This window comes from Nymphalis io, chromosome 2, assembly GCF_905147045.1.
Source record: "Nymphalis io chromosome 2, ilAglIoxx1.1, whole genome shotgun sequence".
In the NCBI taxonomy this organism is placed as follows: Eukaryota; Metazoa; Arthropoda; class Insecta; order Lepidoptera; family Nymphalidae; genus Nymphalis; species Nymphalis io.
Window position 1 is genome coordinate 11,147,665 of NC_065889.1, and position 19,177 is coordinate 11,166,841.

At 34.2% G+C, this 19,177-nt stretch overlaps 1 protein-coding gene across 1 annotated transcript; it reads left to right on the top strand.

Moving 5' to 3' along the window:
• The first annotated feature begins 447 nt into the window (after positions 1 to 447).
• Positions 448 to 14,758, top strand: LOC126775014 (gustatory receptor 5a for trehalose-like). The gene is made up of 8 exons (XM_050496733.1): positions 448 to 569; positions 1,741 to 1,859; positions 2,661 to 2,827; positions 5,300 to 5,422; positions 5,746 to 5,894; positions 11,934 to 12,096; positions 13,275 to 13,361; positions 14,696 to 14,758. The coding sequence occupies exons 1-8, from the start codon at positions 448 to 450 to the stop codon at positions 14,756 to 14,758; spliced, it is 993 nt and encodes a 330-aa protein (XP_050352690.1).
• The last annotated feature ends 4,419 nt before the right edge of the window (positions 14,759 to 19,177 follow it).

The following is a 19,177-nucleotide window of genomic DNA, read 5'->3' on the forward strand; positions in this document are numbered from 1 at the left end:
GACCGCGAATCGGCAAGCGCAGCGTAGGGCGCCCTCCAGCCAGGTGGACCGACGACCTTAAGAAGGTGGCGGGCACCAACTGGATGCGGAAGGCGGAGGACAGGGAGCTTTGGCGCACCTTGGGAGAGGCCTATGTTCAGCAGTGGACAACGACTGGCTGATGATTGATTGATTTGATAGGCAAGACAAATGAGGCTTCATATAAAAATAAAAATATTTGTATTATGTTTATTATGATTAACCGTCAAGAATAACGAAATTACTTATTCATTATTTTTTTATACGCGTCTCACTTATTTTGATTTATATTTTTAAGAATTATAAATTTTACTATGTTTGTGCAGTTCATCTAACTTTAAAAGTATTTACATTGTATCAGTAAGACCTTTAACAAAGCGACACATTCGAATAACGTTGGCTTTATTCCAGATAAGTGTAAATATTACAATGGAGACAACAGCAACAAACAAACGCTTGCACGTTTTTCTCCGGCATCCAATGCAACTCTGTCGTAGCGCCGGCCTTTTTCCTGTAGAGGGCTTAGATAAAGAATGCATTACTAAGCTAAGGTACATAATATAAATGCATACGAGCTAAGCTAGTGATCTCGAAATCATATACCATTGAATATGGAAATGGATCGTCTACAGATCCAAGGCTTATGGTTATGATATTATTATCAAGGCTTAACCAGAATTTAACAGATATTTTACTGGATCTTGGATTAATCAGATATATTATATTATGATGCCAAAATAAATAGTTTGTTAATTAATAATAATAACAATGTACTTCAGACCGATTTTGGCCACGGTGGCCAATCTCAAGAGAGATTAGCCAACTACGCAGAAGATATTATAGTGCACAAGTGTGTGCGCAAACACAGGTGCACTCTCTATTCCCTAACTCTCATAATCCGATGGGACGGCAATCAGAAACGACCACGGGACCACGGGAATGTACAAACTTCCAACGTCCCGACTCCGGGCTTCTAAATTTTCTGACAAAAAACCAAATAAATTTTTATTGGCCCATCCTGGGAATTGAACCCAGGACCTCCGGGTCTGTGGCCTTACATCAAGCTACTAGCCAAACGAGGCAGTCGAGTTTGATAATTAGAATCCATTCAATTAGAAAACATATGTGATTCCATTGTTGATCATTGGTTATTAAACGACAGCGGTTGTGTCAACCTACAAACCGGCAACCCAAAGAAATGCTTATATAAGACTGTTTTATTATGTTTAAACTTTCTTCGTCAATATCCTGTACTTATAAGATAATTGAATTTTGTTACCAACGCTGAACTTTCTCATTAAAAGAAAGATTATGTATCAAACAGCTCGCAACGTGCAAGTCTTGCTTGCTAGTACTAAAAGATCGTTTGGATGTACTTTGATAATCAATCAGTTTGTTTACATGGACTAGATTTTTTTGCTATCTGTGTCTTGTAGATTAATGTTTCTTCTCTGCTTGTCTTATTTTACTATATTTAATTAATTAACGTTTAAACATATCATTATGTATTTACTTACTTCAGTTTTATTTTATTTTTAATATGATTGTTTAATATTATTATTATTTGTATTTGACCTTAAATATTATATTGGTTATTTATTTATTAATTATAAAAGTTTGCTATTACAAAGGCTGTATGTGTAACTTCACTAGATAAATAAATTGAAGAAGGATAAAGCAAGCCTTTACTTAATTAAATAACATTATTGTTATTAATTGCAGATTCAACATAAGATCACTGTATGCTTTTTATCATGTAGTGACGCTGCTGTCTCAGATGGTATTAGCATCTTTAAGCATCTCCTATTTCTTCAAGAATGATCTTAAGCTTGATAATTTAAGTAAGTTGACGGTTTTCATATTTATAATTGTTTGACGAGCCGGTTGGCGTGGTTGGTAGATACTTGCCTTTTCATGCCGAAGTTTGTGGGTTCGATTCCCACCCAGGACAGACATTTGTGTGCATGAACATGTCTGTTTGTCCTGTGTCTGGGTGTAGTTTTCTATTTAATTATGTATTTACAAAATAAAGGTAGTATATGTAGTATATCAGTTGTCTGGTTCCCATAACACAAGCTTTGTACAAGCTTAATTTGGGATCAGATGGCCGTGTGTGAAAAATGTCCCAGGATATTATGTAAACCTACTTCAGACTTCTTATGTGGCTTCTACATAATTTATTTCCCAAACAGTCAGTCGGTCCACTATGCTATCAAAATGCATCTCTTCGTAATATATATATCATCAAATATCATATTTTTTCCAATTTTTTTTTTCAATTGTCACTTGATCACTTTACTGGTTTCAGCATTCTATTTGATTCATATCAAATAACATGCTACAAATATCCCACTGGGCTTAAGCCTTCTCTCATTTTTGAGGAAAAAGTTAAGATCTTTTTCCACTATGCTTTTATAAGGTGGGTGATACACATGTGACTGTATTTTATCCACCACATGCAAGTTTCCTCATGATCTTTTCTTTCACCATCGAACAAGAAATATTGAAACATAAATTAAGCACATGAAAACTGAGTTATGCTTATCTGGATCGGTTCAGCAATATTCGGTTATGATTCAGGTTTCCTAACAGATCTATTTCACCTTTCAAATTTTCTGTCACAAATCTTTATTTTTTTTTAGTAAGTATTCTATTTTACTTAACTGGTTTGATATCGGCATTACTTTTATTGAAACTGGCGAAAAATTGGCCACAACTCATAAGGCGAGCCAGTCACATTGAGGATCTTGTTGCTGATATACGAGACAACACAAGCAAGGCCTGGAGACAGGATAGAATTGCTTATGGCGTGATGCTCTTGGCATTGCGTAAGTTACAATAAATTAGTAATTCTCAAGCAAAAATAATAAAATTTTAAGAACAATTTAAAGAAAAAACGTAATTTAAATTACATATATTTATTTATATTTCTTTATAAAACAAAATTTGCTGCACTACTTTTTGTCTGGGTGGTATTTTTTTAATTGTCTATTTTTCAGTCTCAAGACAGATATTAATATAATAATAATTATTATAATATCAATCAATTATTACTATAAGTTTTGTACATATTTACATACAATACTTAAGAAAGATATAATGTTTGAAGGAGTACAACTTTATAAAAAAATACTACATACTATAAAAAATGTAAACTCAATTAACGAGTTCAAGTATCGGCTCTCACGCTACATATTGGAAAATTAAAACTGATGACATAAGAAACTTACTTTATATCTCGTTAGCTGAGTACCTACCTATATGGCGACCATTATTATATTAGGTTCTTACATATGAAATTAGCGTTTTTCGTACTGATTACAATTTGATCTGAAATATCTCCTCTTTGGTTAAGAATTCCAAATTAAAATTTATAAATTCATTCAGCTGGTACATTTGAGTTTTGAAAATAGTCATACATTTGTTTTTTCCTCATATTTTTTTTCTTTCGCGTCACTTTTTACCGCACAATAGAAAACATGAAATATCGGTATATTTACGAGTACGAGTTTTACCGTGGCACCTGTGCTGCAGAAACAGCTCGAAGGATTAATGATGTGTGCGGCGCAGCGTTTTTGGTTGGTTTCAAAGTTTTCGTTCTGGAAATTTCGACCTTCAGAACCAACCCCGTAGACCAAACGGCCGGAGACCAAAGTGGAAAATGAAGAATTAAAGGCTATTGTGGAAGCGGATTCATCACAAAGCACTTCAGAGAAGCAGGCTTCGGGGTAAGTGAAAAAACTGTATTAATCCATTTGAAGCAAATCGGGAAAGTAAAAAAAACTTGAACGTTGCGTACCTCATGAATTGAGTGAATCGAACTTGCAAACACGCGTCGACTGTTTTGTTACTTTGCTCAACCGACACAATAATGAAGGGATTTTAAATCGAATCATTACTTGTGATGAAAAGTGGATACTGTACTATGTGAAAGAGGATAATCGGAAGCGCTCGACGTAATGGCTGAACCCTAGAGACCCAGCCAAATCCTACCCTAAACGAAAATTGACTCCGAAAAAGTTACTTGTGAGTGTTTGGTGGACTAGCGCCAGTGTCGTTCACTACAGCTTTCTAAAATTTTCTGGCCAAGCGATTACGGCAGATATCTATTATCAGCAACTGCAAGCCATGAAGGAAGAACAAGCTGCTAAACATCCGAGATTGGTCAATGGCTCTAGGCCACTGCTGCTTCACGACAACGCAAGACCACACACTGCACAAGAAACAACCACTAAGTTAGATGAGCTACAATTGGAATGTCTGCGACATCCACTGTACTCCCCGGAACTTGCTCCAACAGATTACCATTTTTTCTGGAATTTGGACAACTTCTTACAAGGAAAAAAATTCAAATCCGATGTGGCAGTCCAAACCGCCTTCAAAGAGTTTATTGATTCTCGCCCCATGGTTTTTTTAGTAAAGGCATCAATGAACTACTTATGAGATGGCAAAAGTGCATGGATAGCAACGGTACATACTTTGACTAATTAAATATATTTTACAAAAAAAATGACTTTATAATCCTCCCGTACAAAACGCCAATTTCATATGTAAGGATCTAATATTTAACTTTATGTCATGTTGTTCTCATGTAAGTGACGTTCGTCTTTTTTGAAAATAAAGATTCTTTGAACTTAAGTTCTGATTTTGTCGTATAAATAAAATATAGACAAAATCTTCGAGTACAAAATATTAAATTTATAACTGATTATAATAAGCATCTTACACGATAAAATAATTTCAATTTATTACTTTTCAGTGGAACATATTTTATCAATCACATTTCAAATGAAACTTGTTATGAATTGCGATCAAAATTTTAATATTGATCTTGATTTAATAAAGAAATATTTTATAAGAACGACGCCTTTTGTTTTTGACTTTACAAAATATACAGAATGGAAAGCAGTTTTATATGAGGTAATAATGCGATGTTCCAAATTTATTTTATACTCAACCCGCCTCGCCTTCATTTTTACAATGGTCCTTAGTAATCACTTCAGCTCGAAGATCAACTATTTTCTTCAACTACTTCAACTACTTTCTCGATAAAACAAAATAAAAATGTTTCAATTTTATATTTTCCGTGCAATAAATAGCTTAAATATTTGAAAATATACTATATTATATTTTTCTCATCATTTAATAATATTTCTCCTTCTCTCATGCTTGGTATTTTTAATGGGAAATATAACTCCGTAAGCCAATGTGACCTAGGGATATTTTGATAATAATCGATCAAATTTCCCGTTTATAGTAATAATATTTGTTGTTTTAATAGATAGCGAATTTACAAGCTACGTTCCTTTGGAGTATAACCGACGCCGTCACAATGTGTACTAGCCTGTACCTCGCTTCATATTTTCAAGACTTAAACAAACTCATCGAACGTCAAGAAAAGCAGGTATTGCTTATTTATATAACCCAATAAATTACACATGGTGACTTTATATAAAATATAATCACTGTATATAAATAAATTTAAAATACTTCAATGTATCTTACACTAATTATTTATAACAATTTACCGCAAATATCAAGATATACAAAGTGCACAATAATTATAAAACCAATTAATTTGTGTGTAACGATTCGATTTGTGTCAATCCAAATTGCTGCAATCTGCATATTTTTCGATTTTAGAGCTATTCTACGGTTTTACAGCATTTGTCGCGTATTACGCAAAATTTAAAAAATAAAAACTTGAAAAGCCGTTTTATTTTTCAGAAGCTTGTCAACTGGAAAGAGATAAGGGTGTTTTATTCGTATTTGGTTGAACTTGTGAACGCTGTGGATGAAAACATGTGCTACCTTATACTGATGTCATTCTTCACTAATCTTTGTTTTATTTGCATCCAATTGTATTATTTGACGAAGTATGCATTGTTTTTGTATTTAAAAGCTTATCACGCAAAAAACATGCAAATTTTTATAAAATTGATCTAAAAGCACAAAAATATTAAAATCTCTTAGAAAATGATCATCACATATTTCGGTCCATCACATCATAGTTCGGTTTTGTTAATATGGAAACTTGTGAGAAATTCCTTATATAATAAGAAAATTGAACTAAACATTTCCGAAACTTGAGAATTTCTAAATAAAAAAATTTCAAAAACATATTACTTCAAATAAATTAACTTTCAGATATAAAGTGTACGAAAAGTAATTTTGTAATTTTTCTTTCTACCTTCTGGTCTAGTCTTAGCCTATTTAATCGTATGATCTCTATAATCCTTCGTTGACAAAAGCACATTAGATTAATCTCTCCACTTAAAGTTAACGATAATTATAACAATATATTTCTTATAACGTGATTGACATTTGCTAAGTTACTCAGTAAGAAACAAATTTTACGATCGTGAAATGATCAAAACTGACATACTGTGATTGGCCGTTTTGATACTTGCATATATATCAGTGTTTATTTTATTAATATACATTCTGGTACGACCGAATTGTGAGTTTGTTTTTACAGAACGAATCCAAAGAGCCTTGTCATTACAAGGTTAGGTGTCCAATGCTTTATATATCCCAATTGGTAACTGAATTTATGATCACCACTGATGAAATAAATACGCAGTGTGCTTATTAAATAACAAAAGATTTTTTTTTCAATTATTCTTTATTAAGTAAAAAATTTAAGTTAATCAATTTTTCTTCTTTATTCATAGTCAATATTTTTCGTAGCTATGATGATTCTCTTTTTACGGCCTGTGATTGTCTTGATCTCGATCGGGTCAAATTGTAAGTGTTTTTATTACATATATTATTATTTTAAAACTTTTAGATTATTATCAATATAAATAAATACCGTAACCGTAAAACCGTAACAGCCTGTGAATGACCCACTGCTGGGCTAAAGGCCTCCTCTCCTCTTTTTGAGGAGAAGGTTTGGAGCTTATTCCACCACGCATAAATAAATATTAAAGTTTTTTTTTAAAGAATGGCAAATGGTTTTGCATCGTAGCGTTTATACTATACGTATCACACTCAGAGACATTCGGCCTCTCTTATAAACGTTGCTTAGTCGGTGATTACTTAAACGATGCTGTGTCTTCTTCTTACGACTGTCAAATTAGTAATAACAGAAAGAGAGAAATCAGTGTTTAACCAAACACTCGCTAAGCTAAGTTTATAAGTAAGGCACTAATTGTTACTGTTACAGTAATGGGCACTATTTATTTTTAATGCACGTTACATATAGACATATAAAAATGCTCACACACGATTTGATATTATCTGTCAAAACACTCAATTAATGAACGTAGTAAATAATAGCCTCGTATGCATTCGCTTCAATAATAACAGCTACCAATAATTGCTAGATTATTAATGATCTGTATATATTTAATGGAGTCATTTGTCTTTTATTTAAATATAGTTTTATTATCTATAGGAAAATTAAATGTAAAAAAGTGAACGTCACGGGACGCCTGATAGATGTGAAACGTCGAAATTGTTGATGATCGAAAAACCTCCATTAAAATCGAATTAAAGAAAACTTATTGAATAAATATGGTATAAAATATTAAAAGCGTAGCTTCAATTATGAAATATATGTTTTTTATTATTACAATATAATAATAAAATGCATACGGGTGTACAGAGCGGCATCGGAGGGGGGCGTGACGTCATAAGATTATGCTGTCGTTAAATCAGATAGTTTTACCCCCAACACTCGCCAATTGGTTTATGTTATAGGGAGACGGGCAAATGGGCCATCTAATCTTAAATTGTCACCACCGCCCATAGACATTGCCGATGTAAGAAGTATTTACCATTCCATACATTGCCAATGCGACACCAACCTTGGTAACAAAGATGTTGTGTTCCCTGTGCTTTTAGTTATATTGGCTCACTCATCCTTTGAACCGGAACGCAACAATACTAAGTATTACTGTTTGCCGGTAGAATATCATCATCATCATCATCATCATATCAGCCCACTGCTGGACAAAGGCCTCCCCCAAGGATTTCCACGTTGGCCGATTTTGCGCTGCCCGCATCCAACGGCTTCCCGCGACTCGTTCTAAGTCGTCGGTCCACTTTGTAGGGGGCCTGCCCACGCTGCGTCCACTGCCACTTCAATTTAGCAATTCTTCGGGCTATGTCGGTTACTTTGGTTCGCCTGCGGATTTCATCATTTCTGATTCGATCTCGCAGAGAAACTCCGAGCATAGCCCTCTCCATTGCCCTTTGAGTGACCTTGAGCCTTCTTATGAGGCCCATTTTGAGCGACCACGTCTCTGATCCATAAGTCATCACTGGCAACACACACTGGTCGAAGACTTTCAACTTGAGACACTGCGGTATTTGGGATGAGAAGATATCGTGTAGCTTCCCGAACGCTGCCCAGCCGAGTTGAGTTCGACGATTAACCTCTTTCTCGAAGTTGGACCTACCTAGTTGGATGGTCTGACCTAGGTAGACATAGTTGTCTACAACTTCGAGTGCAGAATTTCCAACCTTGACTTGAGTGGGTGCAACATGGATGTTCGACATGATTTTTATTTTGTCCATGTTCATTTTTAGACCCACTTGTTGGGAAACCCTGCTGAGGTCATCGAGCATAGTGCCGAGGTCTTCCAAGGTCTCAGCCATAATTACAATATCATAGGCAAATCGAAGATGAGTGATGTACTCGCCGTTGATATTGATGCCAAGTCCGTTCCAGTCCAGAAGCTTGAAAACATCTTCCAATGCAGCGGTAAACAGTTTCGGAGATATCACGTCTCCCTGTCTTACACCTCTCTGCAGTTGGATAGGTTTTGAGTTCTGATCCTGGAGTCGGATCGACATGGTGGCGTTCTCGTACAAGCACTTTAACACCCTGATATACCGATAATCAATTTGGCACCTTTGAAGAGAATACAGCACGGCCCAGGTTTCGATCGAATCAAAGACTTTCTCATAGTCCACAAACGCTAAGCAAAGTGGCTGGTTATACTCCTCAGTCTTCTGTATAACTTGCCGCAGCGTATGTATGTGATCTATGGTGCTAAAGCCTTTCCGGAATCCGGCTTGTTCGGGTGGCTGGAAGTCGTCAAGCCTTTGCCCGAGACAATTCGTAATGACTCTCGAAAACAACTTGTAAACATGGCTCAGCAGTGAGATGGGCTTGTAATTCTTCAGAATGGTTTTATCACCCTTCTTAAAGAAAAGTACCACCACACTTCTGTGCTATGCCTTTGGCGTTTGACCTTTGGCTATGACGAAGTTAAAAAGCCTCTGAAGAGCCCTGAGGATCGGTGTACCACCCGCCTTCAGAAGCTCGACTGTAATACCTTCATCACCAGGTGCCTTGTTGTTTTTGAGTTGTCCGAGAGCCATTCTAATCTCGAAAAGACTGACGTCCTGAAAATCTTCAGTGTAGTGTCGGGTTAGTCTTGCTTTGGGATCTACAGCATGACTACTGACAGGTGATTGAGCTGTCGTGTACAGCTGACCGTAGAACTTCTCAATCTCTTCCAACAGCTCAGATCTTGACGTGACTATTCTGCCATCCTCAGTTTTCAGTCTTGTCAGTTGACTCTGACCAACAGACAGATCTCTGGCGAACACTTTAGAGCCTTTGTTCCGCTCGATGGCCTCTTTAATGCGCATTGTATTAAATTGGCGAGTGTCGCGAGTTAGATACTTTGAAATCTGTCTGTTGATCAGCCGATAGCTGGCAGCATCAGCTGGGGACGTCAGAATAATTTTCCGTCTTTCCTCCATAAGCCGTAGGGTAGAGGCAGAGATGTTTATGGTTCCTTTTGTACGGCTGGTCTTGAAGGTCTTAGACCCAGCCGTACGGACAGTTTCCACAAGCCTGTCGTTGTATGTGTCCACTTCCTCGCAGTCTGCTAGGCAATCGAATCGGTTTTGGAGTTCGAGCTGAAAGGCTTCGGGATTTCGGATTTGAAGAGGTAATGGTCGGAGCGTAGACTTCATCAGTCGGGACCTCTGGAGTTTAACATTGATATTTAATGAGCCTCTTACGAGTCTGTGATCGCTTCCAGTTTTGACTGCATTGATCACGGAGACGTCATTAAATATTTGTCTTCTTGAAGAAGGACCTGGCTTCTTGAAAAAGGAGTTCATCATAAAGAGTCCCTCCTTCTCCATAAAGTCGGCCAACATCTGGCCCCGAGGGTTGCGGTCTCCAATTCCATGTGGTCCCACCTTTAACTCTGAAAATCGTTGTTAACGAGGGACTTGTGGACTATGAACCACACCACCTTGAGACAGTTGATCGCCCTCTCGGAAATAGAGAAGGTTACCGGATTTCAGGATCATCGTATCCTCCCCCTGGCTTCGGACTTCGGATAATCCGACGATATCCCAGTGTAACCTGCTCAGTTCTTCCTCCAGTTCGATGATCTTCTCGTCGGTCCGCAGTGTACGCGTGTTATATGTTGAGGTCAGTCAGAGGTCGTCGGTGTTGGTAACACGAAATCTGCCGGGGATTCTTAGCACCCCCTGCCCCGCCGTTACCACAGCTGTTACCAAGGCTAGGAATAGCAGGGCTGCCGGGGACTAGGAGCCGTGGTTTCGTTGCGCGAATCATGAGGGGATATGCCATAATCGCCACGCTTGGCAGACGGGTTGGCGATCGCAGTAAGTTAGTCATAGTACTCAGAGAGACGCTGCTGCCCGTTCTCTGGTGTATATTCCCTCGGGTCGACTTCTACGCCCCCCACGGGATGAGATGGGGTGGTGATATTCGTCGCCCTCACCACACGGCATGAATATCTACTATAAATATTTTATATTGCCACTAATAATCACTCCCGGCTGGGAAAATACCTTTTTAAATATAGTTGTAAGTTTATAGCGGAATGTAGTAGACGTACGACAGACACAGGTTTCCGCATTATTTTGTTTACAGATCACGTAAGTAATTATAAATACAAACATAGCACAGTTAACTTTGTAGTTCTCCATTTGCACTGATCTTCAGCTAAGAAACCACGTCGTGGTTTGCTAGTTAAGGAGTATTATTAGATTGTTCGGATAATATAAGTTTCTCAGTGTGTTTGGCGGTGCGTGTTGCACGAATGTCGTTTATTTTTAGATGTTCACGCATTTGTTGATGTGATGAAGGGTGAAGTCTTATATATAACTCGTACAAATGACATTCTCTTCAGAAGCTTATGCATTAGACCTTATAAGTTATATACATGAGAACAATATGCTCTAATGTATATAAGGCAGATAATGAAGTTTTCTATTAGTGCTATTCTGTAAGAATTTACTTCATATTTCAACAGTAAAATGCTGGAAACCAACCAAAGTTTTTTATTTATTTTGATGCATACATCCAATAACACACTACAAATTGGAGTCAATGACACTTTTCACTTTTCGTCATTCAGAAATAAAAAAACTAACCCATGCTAAAAAATTACATAACATATACGGATTAAGGAATGGTGATGAGGGGTACCTCTTGAGCATTATTTCTTTTAGAATCGGATGTAAATGACATTAAAAAACCATAACCACTAATAAAATAAAATTTCTACCCCGTTCATCTAGTAGAATCTACACTGCGAATTAAATATAATTGGAAATCAAAATTTGAATAAACTACACATAACATTAACACTTTTGTATTTATGTCTTGCCTTATTTACTTTTCATTTTGTCCTTTTAATCTCATCAAACTTGTCCGTTCCTTTGGTTTATTTTTATATAATTCCATCGAGTTTGGTAGTACGATGTGCTTGTGTGATTTTAGGATTACAATTCTTAGTTTTTTTTTTCATTCATGTTTTTTCACTTATATAAATGATATTAATGATATTATGATTATTAAGCTGGTCTATTTTTGGACTTGTCTTTCCATGATGTGACTATCACTATTATGAGTTCAGAATCTCCTTGACGGTTGCGACTTGCAAGTGACTTATTCATCTCGAATTTTTCAGAGTATTCGACAGCTGGGAACATACAGTGTACTACGCATATTCCTTCCTTTTTTTATTTATAAGAGCAAGTGTGACATCTTTGTTGGCTGCGAATATTAATACTCTATCCCAACGGCCTATGATGGTGTTGCAAAACGTTTCGCCATTGGAATATACTGTGGACGTAAGTTAAACATACTCGACTCTTCGTTAAAAATAAATTAAATATAGCTGTTGTCTCTGAAATATTATAAGTATGGAAAATTGTTTATTGTTTTGTTTTTATTTTATGTAGTCATGGAGCAAAGTTTTCATGTATTTAATTTGCTTTTATAATTCATCTCGTGTTCAACAAAAACATCATGAGGTAATTTGAGTGTGTCAGATAAAAGTCTGCAACATGCAGTAGAGCCTCCTCCTGCAAAGGAGAGTAGTAGGATATTTATTTTATATACTGGCTTAAGAATTGAAGAGTAACACAGGCTATATAAAGAAGTTGTTAAAAACGAATAAAGATAAAAACTAAGTATTCTACTTAAATTTTAGGATAGACTATGTAAATATATCTTTTAAAACTGAAAAAAATCAATAAAAAATGATTAATTCACATACAAAATATTTAAAATGCAAATTAAGGCATGAACAATTCACTACAATGCAAAGAAGTAAAAACTTTTTCGTCGAAATTCATTTTACTCTAAAGTTCATATTTTAATCAAAAACGTTGGTCACAAATTTGACCTTCAAACTTTATCTTTAACGCAACCAAACAATTTAAATTTCATGATTAGGTAAACTTAAAAAGCAAAACCTTATTTTAATACAAAATTTTAGCCAAATCTTTACAGCCGCTTCTAAACACATGTATTTACAAGAATCGCTCATTTAATATTCTAATACATAATAATAATAAATATTTATTTACAGATAATAAATCAATAGTGTTATTTACAAAGTTTAAAAACTATATTAGTAGGTATATTAACTATTATTGTCTTTGTTTAGCATAAATAAGACCCCTTATTTATGAGACAACCCCTTATTTATAAGACAAAGAGTACATGGATGGGTACGAATGGGTTATCCATTTAAAACATCAATGTATTCAGGATACTGTTAGAACTTAAAAACAGCATCTTATTAATTATAGACGCTGCTCTCTTACGAATAATGACATAGAAGTCATCCACACGGTCTTCAGCGAGTATTAATGATGCACTATAGAAGCGCGGTAATCCCAACAATATGCTGAATGCATCGTTGCAATAATACATGATGAAAGAAACTGCGTTGCGATTGGCTGTCGCACGACAACACTTGTTATATTTTTTCTTTTAATTATTTTCAATGTACATTTAATAGGTACAGAGATTCATCCGTCAGATTCGTTACACAACGACGGCATTAAGTGGATTATACTTTTATATAACCAGGGGAATGATTATTACGGTATGTATTTATTTATATATCAGTTCATAATAGATATACAAAAAAAAAGTCACGTGGTAAGTGTTCGCTGTCATCACCGTTCATAAATATTGGCGATATAAGAAATATTAGCCACTCATTACATCGCCAATGCGCCATCAACCTTGGGAAAGAAGATGTTATGTCCCTTGTGCCTGTAGTTACACTGGCTCATTCATTCTTTAAGCCGGAACTTAGCATTGCTTTGTAGCGATAGAATATCTGATGATTGGGTGGGTGGTACCTACCCAGGCTTGCACAGCGCCCTACCACCTAGAGCTGGTACGAATACGAATGATGGTAAGAATTACGAATAAAATATTCACATTTAGGACATTTCAAACAAATATGCTATTAATATTATTTTGAAACAATTATAATAATGGAATCAGTGAAAAGATCACTCCGAGTTTCTTAATTTAACCTCCTAAAGTCTGAAGTATTTATTTTCGAGCTGGTCGATTTTTGACAATCAATTAGCAAGAGTAACGCTTCTAAATTCAATTCTTGGGTTAATGGTTTTTAATCGTGTCAACAAATTATGTAAGGCAATATTGAATTAAGATTTTGACTTTGACATTGACATTGATTTGACATTGAGACGTACGTTAAATATATTTTGACAAGAGTTGCCTTTTATAACCATTCATCTAATCAAGAATCAAAGTTCGAAAATTAACTGTCAAAATGCTTAATGACGTACATTCAATCTCAGAATAAATAATAGAATATTCTAATAAGTTAAAGACCATTCTTAGTGGTAGGGCTTTGTGCACCCGTCTGGATACCACGCTCATCAGATATTTTACAGCCAAACATCAATAATTAGTATTGTTGCATTCCGGTTTGAAGCGTGAGTTAGTAACTGTTACAAGGGACGTGATTAGTTCCTAAAATTGGTGTCACACAGGCGATGTAAATAATGGTTAATATATCTATAGGTGTTGGCGACCACTTACCATCAGAGCAGCAAATGGACCACCATTTGCCCGTTCGCTTACCTATTTTATAAAAAGAGCGTATCACCTTATGTCATTTTTGTACATTTTACGAGTGAGATACAAAGTGAGTTTTTAATCGTCAATACAGGTCACAGGCTTATGCTATATATTTTTTTGTTTTGTCTGTGTTTGCGCGAACTTTTGCACAATAAATGTTCCGCGCAATTGGCTACTCTCGCATGAGAATGGCAGCTGTGGCCAAAATCGGTTAGGGAAGATCAGCATCATCATTATAGCTAAGGCCCTCTGGCCTCTAATGAATTTAAAAGGATGTATTCGAAATAAAAAAAAAATTATGTATTTTTTTATTTCCAGGTTATTGGCACCGTGATCAAATATGAACTTGTGATGTTTCAATTCTCCTTAAATAAAGTTTGACTCATTACTTAAATTAAAAAAATAAAAATGTTTTTTCTATATTTGTTACGTTTTACATTATATCGATAAAAAAACGTAAGCTCTTAAAAGCACATTTGAATTTCAATTTAACAAGTCAGTTAAATGTTAAAAGCTACAATAGATTCGGAATTCAGTTATTCATCCACGATATAAGGTTAATTTTCACATCAATCCACCTATGGTTCACATTTTTTTTTATACTTTATATTATATAAAGTTCAAAGAAATATTTAAATACAATTTATTTTGTTTTTAAAAAGCGTCTAGCCAATCTAAAGATACAATCACGGGATTTCTCTATTACTCTAAAAATTATAGCTGCTGATAACTACTTGATACAAGTTTGAGGATATCAGCGACTTATAAGACACGAATGTGTCTGGAGATGTAATCAAACATATTCGTTGTTATTACCTTTTCACTTTTGAAACGTACTTTTAAGTTTAAAGAAACGATTGATCAATATATTGTAGATTGTGCGATGTACTCGTAAGCTATGTATAATTCTATACTAATATTAATTAATAATTAAATTATTTACAATTTAAAACCGTCCAAGCGAATATCGCACTCGCTCTTAACAGACAGCGTAGGCGTAGTTATTACAAGCCCTATTGGACTTCACTTGGGTACCAAAAAAAGAGCTTTCTTTATTTAAATTGAGCATTAAAATAAAAATAACGTAATCATTTTTTTTTTACTTTGAGCATGAGTGATGACAGTGACGATAATACTGAAACTCGGGAAACGTCCTGAGGGAACATCTCAACTCAGCGCTGGATAAAGAAAATTGATCGAACCCAGTCACATTCAATTCATTTATTCAGACTACTCTCTTGGAGTGTTAATGTATATGCGGTGTTATATGTAAAACTTAAAGCGAATATATCTTCAACTCAAATAAATTTTATATACGGAAGTAAAAGCTTGTAGCTGCTGAGATAAACCTATCTTTATTTTTTGGATTCCAAAGTTGACTTTTGTAGTGTATGACAGAATTAATAAACTACCTTACAAGTACACTAGTTTGTGTTCGTTACCATGGCAACGATAGTATATCAATACTAACCAGAGAAGTTAGTCGTTGTTGAAGCGTAGATGGAAGCATACATACATACATACAACTATTAGCACTACATATATACAATTTATTTAATTAACATTAATTCACTATTATTGTACAAATCAAGAGAGTAAACAAAGAGGAATGTCATAGTAATTGAGAAGATATAAAATTATAAAAAATACAAGCTCAAGAAATAATTTAATACAATAAAATTACTAATGACGTAATCTAGATTATGTGACACCATTACTCGTAGAATGTTCGAATTCGTCATGACTTGTAAAATTCCTAATTTTAAAAAGTAATAATTTTTATATATTAACGAAATATTCACCAAGTAGGTAAAGTATACATCAGTCAGTATCAGTAAATAAGTGTGAATGTTCCACAGCTTTGCCAAGGCCTCCTATTCCTTTTTGAGAAGAAGGTTTAGCGCTTATTTCACCACGCTGCTCCATTGCGGGTTGGTTGAAAACACACATGTGGCGGAATTTCAGTGAAATTAGACACATGCAGGTTTCCTCACGATGTTTTCCTTCATCGTCAAGCACGAGATGAATCACAAATTAAGCACATGAAAATTTGCCCAGATTTGAACCCACGATCATCGATTAAGATTCACGCGTTCTTACCACTGGGCCATCTCATAATGCCGAGAAAGTATACATTATTATAATTTTTTTATTATTTCTAGAAGAAGCCATAGCGTTTACGGTATGTCGCTGACTTTCTACTCAAATACTTAGATCTTTATTCCAGCTTAAAGTACCTTACAAGTAAATTAAATTTATCAAGCTCCATTGCACCTTATAATAATCTTGAACGCAAGCCTCTTATAAAGAGATAATCATGGTAGGATACCATAATCCCCAGGACTTAAGTGTTTTGCTATATATTGGTTGAAACATTAAATAACTTTATTTGGATAGGGCAACAAAACATCTTTACTACTAAATATACTTTCACGTCTTAACTATTCAACTGATTATTATGAAGTTTTGCTGACGCGTTTTTAGGGGAAAAAAACATATGGCCCTCTTATAATAAGGTAAAGTAAAGCTTAATTTATTTGAACAAGCAGCAGCGAACAAAAACATTCAGTTCGAAACACTTTTAAAGGCAAATACAGCGTTCTTATATTATTAATCTTCTATTCTCACGCTTATTTAGCCCAAAGGCTGAGTCTAGCGGTGCAGAGGCAATAGTGCCAGGCGTCTTGGGTGCAAAGCCACAGGACAATCTTTTAGACGGCGTGTTTTTTCTATAAATTTGTAATACGTATTTTATTTTATTTTTTTAATTTTAATATATATTTTTTTTTTATATATAGAATAGGAAGGTGGACGAGCATATGGGCCACCTGATGGTAAGTGGTCACCAAACCCCTTTAGACATTGTCATTGTAAGAAATGTCAACCATCGCTTATAGCCAATGCGCCACCAACCTTGGGAACTAAGATTTTATGTCCCTCGTGCCTGTAATTACACTGGCTCACTCACCCTTCAAACCGGAACACAACAATATCAAGTATTGCTGTTTTGCGGTAGAATATCTGATGAGTGGGTGGTACCCATCCAGACGAGCTTGCACAAAGCCCTACCACCAGTAGTATTAATTATATCAATGATATTATATCAATATATTAATTATATCAATGAAGATTACGACCCAAAAAAAACAATAGGTACAACTAATTGAATTTAGTTAACATCACTAACTTTAATAAAATAAGATTACATAATATATAATAAAATGGACAATAAGATTGTCCATTTTATTATATAAATGATTATTATATTGATAGTCCCAACATTATCCTCAAGATTATTGCGAATGATGTGAACGGTTATATGATGAGGTGGATGATCCAGAAGTCTGTGTAATACTCTGGTTTTCGTGCCTCATACGTGATCAATTTTATTTTACTTCATCATATATTTGTATTATTTTCTTTTTTATGTCATTAATTAGTTAACTATTAATTCTTATGTATTTTAATTATTATTTTTGTGATTGTGATTCTAATTCTAATTATTAATGTATGTTATGTTATATTTTGTGTAATAATCATGTACCAGTATGGAGCCTTGATGCCAGAAAAATAAATATGTTATTATTATTTTTATAATTATTATTGGGAATAGATTATTTTAGTTTTTCTAATATAAATAGAGATATACCATACATCTATATAAACATGAATAATATATTATGATTTGTTATTTTATATATAATATACGAAAAAACTTCGAAAGTGCATGTTATATTATAAAACTAGGAAGAAATCTTACTTCATAAAGTAAAAAGATAAAGATTGGAGCATATTTAATCTCTTATATCGTAGTGAAAGCCTGGGAAGATGCTGTAGGATTGCGGCTTTAAAGCTTCATAGAGATTGAAACTTATCATATAGAAAAGTATAAAAATGTATGTAATAAGTTTAAAAAATATATATTAGCTATATTTATTTGAACATTTATAGATTCTTTTTCTGAAATGGAACTATTTTTATGTATAATATGAATGAGTCGCCAAGATACAAAAGGCGGTCGCATTGCTTGAAGAGCAATCTCTCTTAGACTAATTTCGGATATTGGCCATCGGACATTTTTTTTATTTAGCGACGAAGAGATGTTCTGATTTCAAACAGTAAAAAAAATATTTTGTTGGTGTTGGTAAAAAGGCTAATTATAAATATAAATAATTTAATAGTCTAAATTAGTGTCAAAAAGTTTCATTAATTCCCTATATTTAAATATAGTCATATATAATTAGGCTTTTGTCCTCTGCTAGTTTCAAGTTTCATATAATTTAGTGTAAATATTAGATAAAAATTAATAAAAATCATGTACCTTCTGGTTCTACATTTGAGGTGTTTTTTTTGTTAACTATCCTTGAAACTGTTCAATTGTTGTAAGTATGAAATTCATTTATTTATAAGTTCCATAGTAATATGATTTTTTATTTTAGAATTTTCAAATAAACGTATATTTCCTAAATATTATTAAAATGTATGTATAATACAATAAAAATGTGAATTATATTTAAATGTGAAAATAAACATTATAAATATTTAACAGTTTTATTTGACTTAGTATGAGGTGTGGAAAAAATATCACGATAGCCTAGTGCATAACCGTGCTTATCTATATTGTATTTGTGTCCAGGCAAAATTTTCTATTATATTACTGTTAAAGAAAATTTTGCCTGGACTATCTCCGAACTATTCTTAAAAATATCCTTATGCACAGTATATTTATAAATGGAACAGTATTGTTTAAGTACATTAAAACATTTTTGAGAATTATACAAATAGAAGAATAAAATAGAA

Excerpts from the sequence above, each read along its gene's own strand:
- LOC126775014 (XM_050496733.1), top strand. The coding sequence starts at position 448 with ATGGAGACAACAGCAACAAACAAACGCTTGCACGTTTTTCTCCGGCAT. Across the intron at positions 2,828-5,299 it reads AGGATAGAATTGCTTATGGC|ATAGCGAATTTACAAGCTAC; the intron begins GTGATGCTCTTG and ends TTGTTTTAATAG. Across the intron at positions 12,097-13,274 it reads CATTGGAATATACTGTGGAC|GTACAGAGATTCATCCGTCA; the intron begins GTAAGTTAAACA and ends TACATTTAATAG.